At 47.1% G+C, this 11767-nt stretch overlaps 2 protein-coding genes across 3 annotated transcripts; one reads left to right on the plus strand and one right to left on the minus strand.

Moving 5' to 3' along the window:
* Window positions 1-1632: 1632 nt before the first annotated feature.
* On the plus strand, window positions 1633-6668 carry LOC119329444. Its single transcript, XM_037602489.1, has 6 exons — window positions 1633-2284; window positions 2380-2715; window positions 3612-3670; window positions 3763-3891; window positions 4910-5045; window positions 6089-6668. The coding sequence occupies exons 1-6, from the start codon at window positions 1919-1921 to the stop codon at window positions 6407-6409; spliced, it is 1347 nt and encodes a 448-aa protein (XP_037458386.1). The 5' UTR covers window positions 1633-1918; the 3' UTR covers window positions 6410-6668.
* A 1506-nt stretch (window positions 6669-8174) lies between these two features.
* Window positions 8175-11113, minus strand: LOC119332638. 2 transcript variants are annotated; one of them, XM_037605802.1, is made up of 5 exons: window positions 10981-11113; window positions 10873-10897; window positions 10628-10740; window positions 10494-10522; window positions 8175-10072 (listed from the first exon to the last, which is right to left on the minus strand). In XM_037605802.1, the coding sequence occupies exon 5, from the start codon at window positions 9760-9762 to the stop codon at window positions 8323-8325; it is 1440 nt and encodes a 479-aa protein (XP_037461699.1). In that variant the 5' UTR covers window positions 9763-10072; window positions 10494-10522; window positions 10628-10740; window positions 10873-10897; window positions 10981-11113; the 3' UTR covers window positions 8175-8322. The 2 variants fall into 2 exon arrangements, with proteins under 2 accessions (XP_037461699.1, XP_037461700.1); XM_037605803.1 differs by having other exon boundaries at window positions 10811-10897.
* Between the last annotated feature and the right edge of the window lie 654 nt (window positions 11114-11767).

The raw sequence follows: 11767 nt of genomic DNA on the forward strand, positions 1-11767 counted from the left end.
TAACGTAACGTGTTTAAGAGGTCCAGCTATAGATGCTCTTATATCGAAATTGCATTGGAGCACACGACGACTACACCCATTGGAATCTGCCCCATTCATTTGCCTCGGGACTCACGCTGCTATGTTAGATAGTCTGTATTAGGAGATTTTGAACTATGTATCTCATATAGTACAGGCTTGTATTGGATGTTCTTTTCAGACTGACGTTGTCAGTGAGCACAGACCTCAACCACCAACGCCCAACAACCTAATCAATGCGCCCACGTCCCTTCCTCTTTTCATGAAGCCATCTTCCCCCGGACGCCCTTTCTTCTCCACCATAAGTGACACTGCACATGTTCTTCTTCCTGTTTCTACTTTTCCCTCTTCTCTTTTTGCTCCTAGTCTCCTCCTTCAACAATGTGGATGTGGGAAAAAGCCAGGAGGAACAAGGAACACCATGCCGCCGGCGAGGAACAACGTTGAGGACGAACTAGGTAGTCACTCGAGCTTGCCGCGCACCATGTGGACGCGACCAGCGAGAAATGTGTGAGAAAAAAGCCAGTGTAAGATTATGCCGTTGATGATGAGAAAATTGATGCAGTCGCTGGTCTAGCTTATCGGGTCAGTGACACCACGTCTTCCCAGGCCGTCGGCACCATGGCCTTCAATCCTACAGCCAGCGGTACTGCATCCAAGCATGAAGCTGGCCGCTTCCTGCGTCGTCCTCCTTGTTGAGGTCGTGAGCTTCATGCTTTTGGCCTTCGTCCTTGACATGTGCTTTGTGCATGGTTGACGTTCGTCAACCTGTTCCCACTTAATTGTCACAAACTTACTCTATTCCATCTTAACCCGAGCTTCCTCGCATGTGTCATGAGCCCATGGCAGAGTTGTGGGGCCGAAATAAATGTGATTCATTGTTCCCACGTTGTATACTTCTCGTATTGGTTAGAATCAAAAGTAAATTGCATTAAGTACATCCATTCCGAGATAATAATGGACATACAGATTTCGAAGGGCTGCGTCGCCGAGTGCTCGTAGTCCACTTCCCTCTTATGGCCCAGTTCTTTCGGCTCAATTCTGAAGAATTACTGCCCGGAGAATCACAATCGCAAAAGAACTCGTTTCTTCCCCAGGAATCATCCGAGAATTATCAGAATCGCTAGTGTATTTGAGAATCATGAAAACTCGGCAATTCTGGCAATTCTAGCCGGGCCCTCAAAAGAAAACTGTTTGGTTTGAACTACTACCCCTATTGGGGACTCAAATTACAGCCAATATGTCACTCGGCCAGCTCGACCGAACGACTTCATACAACAATTACAAGTTGGAATTACAGAAAAGAACTGAACAGACAATTTTATGGGCAGTTTTGATAATTCTCTAGAATTATAGGGCGAAAAGAACTGGCCCTATATCCCATACACTACCACGAAATTACGACATCCTCCCATCGGAGAAATCCGGCCTCCTGTGTAAATGCGAATGGACACGGGTGAGAAGGTGAGCCAGAAGTTTCGGAGAAGCAACGCCAGCTGGTCGTCTCCTCCTGCCGTTTTAGACCAATGACCAATCCTCGGCGGTCCTCGGCCTCGCCCGCGGAGCGCTGGCGCAGCCGCGTTGAAAAGGCGACCAAAACCCGACCCCCCGCCCCAAGTGCGCGCACAGCGCAGCGGCATCTCACATCACTCCTCCCCCACCCCACCACCATCGCCACCGGCCCACCGCCACCGCTCCAGCTCAACCTCGTCGCTTCCGGAACAACCAAGGCAAGCAATCCAATAGAAAAACAGCGGCGGCTCGGCTGGCGGAGGGAGACGAGGCGACCACCACATAGACCGCGCCGCGCCGTGGAGGCGCCCCGCCAAGCAGAGCCAGCAGCCCGAGCGCGCCTTCCTCCGAGGCCTAGCGCCGGCGCGCCGCGGGGAGGCGGCCAGCCATGTCGGTGTCGTGCGGGCTGGAGTGCGTGCTGTGCGTGGGGTGCGTGCGCTGGGCGTGGAAGCGCCTCACCTACATCGGCGCCTACGACAGCGAGACCTGGCCGCCCGCCTCGCCCGACGACTTCGAGCCCGTCCCGCGCATCTGCCAGATCATCATGGCCATCTCCGACGACCTCGACAATCCCAAGCTCATGCCGGCCACCCGCGGCTACACCCAGATCGACGGCGCCGGCGTCCACAAGCGCACCACCTACGACGAGGTCGGCACCGCCTGCCCGCCCTACCTCGTCTACGTCGACCGCCTCCGCAACGAGGTCGTCCTCGCCGTCCGCGGCCTCAACCTCGTCCGCAACGCCGACTACAAGGTCCCGCTTCGCATCCCCGATTCCAGCAGCCCAGGGTGAATTTCATCTCCGCGGGAACGGAATGTGAACCCGTTCGATTCGCCCGTTCGTTGCAGGTCTTGATGGACAACAAGCTCGGGATGCAGATGTTCGACGGCGGCTACGTGCACCACGGCCTGCTCAAGGCGGCCCAGTTCATACTGGAGAGGGAGACGGAGACGCTGCGGGAGCTGCTGCGCCAGCAGGGGCCCGACTGCAAGCTCATCTTCGCCGGGCACTCGCTCGGCTCCGGCATCGCCGCGCTCATGACGGTGCTGGTGGTCAACAACCGCAAGGCGTTCGGCAATATTCCCAGGAGCCACATACGCTGCTACGCGCTCGCGCCGGCCCGGTGCATGTCGCTCAACCTCGCCGTCAAGTACGCCGACGTGATCTACTCTATCGTGTTGCAGGTACCAGCTGCCCCGTGGTCAACCATTACCTACCTGTTCAATTTTGCTGCCTCTGAATATTTTGACTATTGGAAAATTTCGAGCCGGACAATTGGAAATTAGAATTGTTGGGGTGAGAGGAGGGGGAACGATTTGGTCAAATGTGCTTTGCTTGTGGCGTGCTTGGAATGTCTGTGAAAGCTTAACTAGTTTGATTGTGCCGAACGTTAGGAATTAGGCAGCGGGAATTGTGTTGTGAAGAAAGGTACTCCCGCTGATAGAATAAGATTATACAGCAGAGTACCCTTTCCTACTGTTGTTCTTCTAAAAGCTAGCTGACAGTTTACAGTAAAATATCCTTTAACCGCTGTACTTAAGAAAGGTAGCTCATATGAGGTTAACTGATATCGGCTTATGACTGATATGGAGATCAACTAAGTTAACTGTTTGACATGTTGTTGGGTGAATTCGACTCATTCTACATTATTTTTTGAAAAATCAATTAATTCAACATGATAATCTGTAATTGGTACAAGGTGTATGTCTGGAAATGGAAATTTGGATCGCACGCCTGACCACATAATGTGGTATTTGTGGTGCTTGAACTTGTCCCACTGCTATATGTTGAAATTGATTTATTGGATGTGGTACTATTTCCTTTGTGAAATTCGTTGATTCCGAACAGGTGAATAGCTCGTGAACTTAACTGAATTCTGGTTTTGTTGTGTGTTTTTCATTCTGTTCCAGATTGTATCCGGGAGACCTTGTATGACTTTATTGCTTAATCAATAAAATGCTGACTTTCAAAAACCGATCCTATCTAGTTGTTGTAACCTCAGAAGTTACCATCTGTGGCACTAATCACATAGTAGTACCATCGGATACTCATTTTATCACCATACAATGTCTTTTGCCAGGATGATTTTTTGCCAAGAACACCAACACCATTGGAATATATTTTCGGCTCTATATTCTGGTAAGTCCCCTGTTAACTTTCTCCATGTAGTTCAACTTTCCGCCAGTAAAATAGTATGGAATAATGGAATTTTTCATAATTGCTTTGGACAGCTTGCCCTGCTTGTTATTCCTATTTTGCTTGAGAGATACATTTAAACAAGACAAGAAAAAGTTTAAAGATCCAAGAAGATTGTATGCTCCTGGTCGGATGTATCATATCGTCGAGAGGAAATTTTGCAGGTAATTGATGCGCTTGGATAGTTGCTGCTAGTTATTAGTTAAGTCATGTTGGTATGCTGTAAACGATGAACCTGTTATTCACTGTTTGTCTAGCACAAGGAAGTTTCAGGCTGTGTGTGCTGGTTTGCTCATCATTAAGCCTTTTTATACTATAGAAAAAGGATTCAGTCATCATGGTTTTTGGAAAAGCAAGCAACAAAGTTTCAGCACTTTGTTCTTCCAGAGCTAGGAAGTTCTAGCCGTTAATGGTTTCGCCCACTGCTGTTTTATTCCACACATTTTTAAAATGATGAAAAATATATATATATATATATCGGTGTATGCTTTTACGTTGATTGTTTAGACTAAGCAAAGCAAGATTTCCTCAGATTCATTTTGTGTAGCTTTCCAGGTCAGTGAAATGAATTTCGTAAACTATGAACATAATAAAATAAAGGTATAACAGTTGAAAAAAGAAGTATAGAATGCTGAAGCATGGTCCACGACAAACATTTCAAAATTCATATGACAAAGGTGACTATCTTTTTCATCACATTAGTTAGAAAATCAGTTTTATATGGAAAAGTAATCATGCCAGGCCTCTTTGAGGACTTTCGGAGGATTCTCATCCTCAAGAACTTCTCCTACGTGGTAGTTTCATTTATAACTTAAAAGATTGTACCCTATGATTTTTTTCCTAAGAGTTTCTTTGCACCATATTCGTATGAAAAATTATACTGACTAATACCTCTTGAAAAGATACCATTCGTGTGCAAAGTCATGTGGTATTCAATCCTATAGGATTCATGTCAATCCTACATTTAAAAATAAATTGTGTTTTGAGGTATCATGCAAATCAAAGAGATGATCCCATTACAGTCTGTAATATTTGCATGACCGATAAATTTCTTTGTGAGCGATTTTTTTTTTGTTTCTGTACTCTTTACATACGAAGATTATAAAATAGTGAAAGTTTAAGAGATTTCTAATAACTGTCACACTTGGAGAATATGATAACATAACTATTACTAATTTGTAGCTGTGCAAGATACCCACCTGAGGTGAGAACTGCTATTCCAGTGGAAGGACGGTTTGAGCATATTGTGTTATCGTGCAGTACCACTGCTGATCATGGCATTATTTGGATTGAGCGAGAATCAGCCTTGGCTTTAGAGGTACGTGCACTTGTCACAGCTTGTGAACCATGAGCTTCAGAGTGATGGCATAATTATTTGGTTTCTAAATCCAGTCTTGCATGTCAATGTGATATTATGCAATATGTATTATGATTGGGCCTTTTTAGTGATATTATGGATTACATGCGTGGGTATGCGTCCTAACATGTGTTCCCCCTGCCCGCCACCCTCACATTGGGCTTTCGTCTTAGCTTAAGCACAAAAGGGTTAACCTAAGTGCTATGTTTTAGGCTTCAACTAATAGGTTTTCCATACACAAAAACAATGGCCGGGCACCAAGTGATTTTCCTTGCTTCTCCAAGTGACGGTACACAAATAAATAATGATCTATGGATTTCTGACGCCTTCTGCACTTAAGTTTGGAATTGTTAACTTGTAGTTGGGCGTACATGTTTGAGAGCCTTCCACATTTAGGTTTTGAATGGGTAACTGGAAGTTGACTGTACATGTTCAGAGCCTTCTAAATTTAGGGTGTGTTTTGGTGGTGCCCAGGCCAATCCCTCCAAAATTTTGGCTAGCAAAGGTTTTGGCTGCCCATGTTTTGGTCAACTATGTCAGCAGATTGCATTGGAAGTGGCCAAAGGGGCATGGGAGTTGCCAAAAACCAGACCAGAAAGTTGGTAGGGTATGGGTACAAACCAAACTAACCTTATCCTTTTCCTTTCTATTTTTCTTATATTACCTTTTCTTCTGCACACTTGGTTTCAGTGAGAGATAAATTAAATTCGAGTTAGCGTCATGGTTTTCTGTAGGACATAATGCACATCATCCATGGAATAGAATGGAACAATTGACCGAACTGTTTAGACATACATGGTAAACAAGCTCTTTATATGCAACACTGTTGATGCATATTGGCGTGCCAAATTAACCGTTATTTCTTGGTATTTGTAGCTTGTTTCCAGTGGCTGAAACATAGTAATACGATTCGTTAGAACTTGCTTGGTTGGAGCATCGATTTCTTCCATTTCAGAGGCGATATTTATTTCTTTATTTATGATTATAGCTATGTCTTTGTGCAGCTAATGAAGGAAAAAGAGAAGGCAACAACTCCACCTGCTGAACAAAAGATGGAGAGATTGCAAAGTTTCAAGGAAGAACACAAGAATGCGCTCCACAGGGCGAAAACCTTGGATGTTCCTCATGCGATAGACATCTCTGAAGAGGAAACCCATGAGGGCGCTTCATCTTCCGATACTCACAGCGAGGCGACTTCATCAGAACCAAAATCTGCAGGAAGGACCAGCTGGGATGAGCTGGTTGACAAGCTTTTCACCAGGGATGAAGATGGGAAGCTTATCGTGAACAGGGACATGGTGGCGAGGGACGTTGTTATCGAGTAGTGACGGGTCCCATGGCTACTCATTCTTTTCGCCAGCCTTATGCAAGAGTGTATAGTGGTAAATCATGTTTTTACCCTCGCGGAATTTTCTTTTTTTTTTGGCGACTTAGAGAAAAGCAGTCCAAATGCCCTAGCGCTTGTGCATATGTAGATTTCATCTGCGTATTCTTGAGTCTGAAATGTCATGTACGTTGGTTAATGCAAGTATTGTATATCGTCTCTGGGTTGAGTGTTGGATATTATTAGATTTGTTTGCGTTGCCTTTGGGCTTTGGCGATCCACTCTGGCTATTCATTTGTCGATGAAAGATGTTCTCTTCTAGAGACCATGGGATGATGTACTCTTATAAACTTCTACCCCCTTTTGTAAACAAACCTAAGATGTACTAGGTCACTAAAAAGTGATCTTGCATGCTTCTCGCTTGGCCTGAAGAACTGGACCTTGCACAGATTTTGTCCTGGGTCAACAAGAAATTTTCGATTTTCGACCAACTTTCCTGATTTCTTCGGGAAAAGGTAATGCGTATATCCATCTGGAAACAGAGCAGAAGAAGTACTAGTACGGAAGCGACTTCTTGTCCTGGGTTAACAAGGAATCACCAAGCCGAAACCAAACCAAACCGAACCGAACAACAAACACAACGGACCACAATGGAACTGACCGTACACAAGATGGTCTAAACTTGTACAGTACTATAGTAATTATGTGCACTTGCCTGACCTGAATTCTGCATTTGAGGAGTCTAAACAAGCTGATTGGACTAGAGCTCTAGACCAGTGGGATAAGGAGCTTAAACTCAAAGTCCATTCACTGTAACATTTCTGAAAGCAACACGGTTCAGACTTCAGACATGGACATGCGTCAGTTGCTGCCTTGAGGTCTGTATATGTTTCAACTGGCAGGCTGCAAAATAAGGATTGTTTGACCAGAAATATTTTGATGATTCAGTGAACTTTTTAAATACATTGCATCTCCCAGAAGGACCAGGCTTTGTTAGTTGATACTTGATAATAAAAGACATGAATTCAGCAATGCAAAATAGACATAACATTTTCTTTTGCCACAACTTGAATTTGCTCTGCGACTTATGAACTTGAAGTTGTTCTGCAGATTATCACGAGCAGTGAAACAGTTTTGATTTACAAACAAAGTTACTACTCCCTCCGTCCGAAAATACTTGTCATCAAAATGGATAAAAAGAGATGTATCTAGAACTAAAATACATCCAGATACATCCCCTTTTATTCATTTTAATGACAAGTATTTCCGGACGGAGGGAGTACTACTTATCTGCGGTTGCCCAGATCATAACTGCATCATGCTTGCTTATCTGGGCCTAATACAAAGAGATAAGAGCACTTTTTAAGGCCTCCTTTGGTTTAGAGGAATTTCATAGGAATTCTAGAGGATAGGATTCTTATAGGATTTTTTCCTTTAGAGCCCTTTGGTTTATAGGAATGGATTCCTATTCCTACATAGGATTGGTTCCTATCCTCCACATTTCATAGGAAAATAAAAAAGAGCCTAGACTCAATGGAAAAATTCCTTTGGTGTCAACCAAATGACATCTTGTTTTCTAGTCCTACTCATAGGATTTGAGATACATGTCATCTCATTTCCTACAAGATTCCTATTCCTATGATAATCCTATCCTATGAACCAAAAGAGGCCTTAACATTTTCCATCACAGGAAACAGAGCAAATGAAGTAGTACTAGCGCAGGAGCGAACACAAGGTTCAGAAGAAAAAAATCCATCACAGGAGCAAAAAGAAGAACAACAACAGTTTTAGCTTGCATGAACAAGTGGAGCAAATTGCTCAGAGGTACATCTGTGGCGATCGTACAAGGACGAACTAACATATCAGCCAACGAGTATCCTCATATACACTTTGAAAACAATTTCAACATCGGACTTAATGGACACTTGCAGACGAGAAGAAGTTGTTGTGCCCTCCAAGCGGTCCAGCGTGAAGATTGTCCCTCTTCTCCTTCTCGAGCGCCTCTTCGGCCTTCAACGCTGCTTCAAATGGATCGAAGAAGCACGGCCGCGGTTTGAACAAGTGGTCGTGTCCCTGAAGCGATGGTGCGTCAAGATCCGACGCGGCATTGTACCTCTTCTCCTTGTCAGCATCATGGGAGGCAGGGTTGTGCATGGCCCCGTCCTCTGATCTCCACCACATTGGGTAAGGGCAATCGGACTGCAGCATGTCCTCCAGCCTGCCTTGGTCCAAGGTATCCAGGTACAGAGGTTCCTGTTGGCCCATCTCCACGCCAGTGCTGGCTCCAGTGACCGGCTCAACTTCAATTGGGTCGTCTTCCATCATTCTCATTAGTTCTTCAAGGTCAAAACCATCTGCCTCCTCATCCAGCAAATTGGAAACAGGCTCCAATGGCTCAAAGACAACCTCTTCAGATGTGCTCCTTGCAATGCTTGAGCCAGCCTCAGGAACAATCATCTGTTGTTGGCTGTACTGCTTGACAGACTCCAGCACATCTGACTGAGACGAAATAGCAGGAGCTTGAGCTTGTCGCTGCATATCATGTGAGGAAGAAGCGACGTCCGAGTGGTAGGATGTTGTAGTGAACTCGCATGATGCTGAAGCACCTTCGATTGCCGCTGGTACAGCCACAGCATCCTGAACAGGGAAGTTGGTACGAGCCAGCGGGCCATACATTGCTCTGGCTGCCTCATCATACATCAAGAACGACGGTGTGGCAGGTGCCGGGACGGGGACTGCTCCTCGCATCCTCTTGTTCGGGCGCGACGGATGAGGATCGGCGGTGGCAGCCGTTGCTGGCCTCTTCTGTGCGTGCGTGCTCACAGTCACGGGCTCTCGTTGCGGTTCTTGAAGCATGTACGCGGCCGATTCTTGACGGGCCGCGTCAGGAGGATGCTGAGCCAAGTGGATCTTGCAAAACACCTTCACCCCGTCGGCGACAGTGGCCTCTGGCAGCAAGCATCGGTACTCCTCCATGACCCAGCCGGTGGACTTGCCCTTCTTCCTGAAGGACAGGTTCTTCCTCTCACCGACCTCGACCCCCGCGTGCTTGACGGCCGTGGTGGCGTTGACGGTCCAGGTGCCGCCGCCGGCGGTGCGCACGCTCTGGGTTTTGCTTCCGTTCTTGCTCTTGCGCGTGGTGAAGAAGAAGCGGTCGCCGCTGCTCGCGGCCTGCGGCACGGGCGCAATCTTGGCGGCGAGATCCTTGGGCTCGCAGCTGTAGATGTCGACGTGGTGGATGAATTTCTCGGCGCCATGCGGCTGGCCGGCGATGAGGCGTGGCAGGTAGTAAGTCACGGCGTCCACATCCGTAGGATTCAGACGGTAGTGCTGGAAGACGTCGAGCCCTTCCATCCTGCAGCTGGCCGGCGGCTGCCCTATCTGCTGCTGCTTCTAGCTAGGAAGGGTTGATGCCGATCGAGGGCAGGGCGGGCGATTGGGATCTGGGATAGAAAGGTGGTGTGGATGTGCTGATATTTATAGGCGATGGACTTGCAGGCGACGGAGGACGCGTCAAATTTCCAAATAGAGACACGGACGGTTTCCTTTTTCTGAATCCGATTCGGTCCCCAATTCCCCGCCAATTTTCTGAAACTTGCTTTAATTTTCTGATTTCTGAAATTAAAGCAGTTCTTTTCATCCCTTTTCCAGCCAAAGAAATGCCCTGCAATATTGGCGCCACATTAAATCCTGACGAAAAAAAGGACGCCAATCTCACTATTTTGACGCCAACACAGAAAATACAGGTTTTGGCTGAACACAAAAACCTCTGCTAATCCACAAACGGACATCAGGCAGAGGCAAAAAGCAAGTATCAAGCGACCTAGGGGCCGAAGGAGACGGGCATTTTGTTTCCTACATGGCTTCTCCAAACATTTGTCCTGGGAACCATGACGTCTGTGATGAATCTCAAGGACCAAAAGTATACTTACTCTTCATGATCTCCTTTCATTGCTTGTCAAATCGATTGCTTCGTTTACGATACTATGATAGAGCTTATGAATCATTTAGTTCTACTAGCCTTACGCCTGGTACATGAAGTAACTAGACATATCAAAATAGAGCTCTTTATATCAGCCACTGACCTGCTCTTTTCCATTGTGCTGGCCTCAGCCTGCAATTTAAAGTAGATAAGTATATCATGCATTCAGAAATTGTACAAAAAGAATCCTTCGTACTGGAACAAATTATAGCTCATCCTGGAGCTGGAGGTGCTTACTGTTACTGGTGTTTGTAAGCTGTTCAGAGCTGCAAGGATCATCTTGCAATTGCAAGTCATGGCTGTGAAGAAGTAAAGCCACTTTTGTGGAGCCTTTTTGTGTGTGGCTAGGCCTGTAACAGTAATGGACATTGAGTGTTGTTCAGTATTTACATATCATAGTCATTACACAATACAACTTACAGAATTCCTGGTGACTATGATAAATGTCGGAATACTCTAGTATGTTCCATGTTTGAACTTACAGAATTCCTGGTGGCCTCATCATGTCTGCAAAAATCACCACCATGAGCTAATTACAATTTTGTGCAAGATATTCCCATTTCCGGCAGGGTGAGCTATGGTAGTGGTACCGAGCATGGCGCGGACCAGGGCCGTGAATACGGCGCGGCACAGCTTGAAGAGCCGCTGGATGGCCTCCGCCGCCGCCGCGGTCTTCAAGGACGGCACGGCCACCACCTGCCTCCTCTTGGCCGGCGGCACGGCCTCCCTCGCCCCCACCTCCACTGTCCCCGCCGAGCTCCACCATCCACGCCCCCATCGCAGGCAACTCCAGGACCCGGCATTGTCGGTATCCGGGATTGGGGGCGGCACCACCGCGGCAGTGCGACGGGGCGGCTCGTCCCTCACGTCGACCTCCTGCTCGAGGACGCGACCCGGGTCTGGTCCGATTCAATCCCGAGCTCGTGCTACGTCAGCCTGGTTTGGCGGCGGGGACAAGTGGCTGGCGAGGGGAAAGGAGAAGGGGCGGCGACGGGTGCAGACCGAGATCAAGGCGACATGGCCGTGGCTGGTACACAGGATGCCACCGCTCCGCTCCCCATGGTCGGCTGTCAGAGAAGGGAAAGCATATGGACAGAGACTGAAATACAAGAGACCGTGATTTGTTTTTGGTAGAAAAGAGACGCCGGGGAAAGAAAAGTTTGCGGCTGTTTGGATGAACAAAGTTCAAACTTTTCCTTAGATGAAAAAAATATATATTATTTTCCTCTCGGGAGCCAGGCGAGTGGAATCCTAGCCGCCATCAAGAGAGGCCAATCTTCCGGCGCCATCCTCCAGCGGCTCCCCTTCACTAACGATCTCATCGGAAGTGAGGGGGTCGCCAGATCACTCGTGTGCGGACCACGTAGCTTTAGATTT

Source organism: Triticum dicoccoides, chromosome 7A (assembly GCF_002162155.2).
Source record: "Triticum dicoccoides isolate Atlit2015 ecotype Zavitan chromosome 7A, WEW_v2.0, whole genome shotgun sequence".
Lineage (NCBI taxonomy): Eukaryota > Viridiplantae > Streptophyta > Magnoliopsida > Poales > Poaceae > Triticum > Triticum dicoccoides.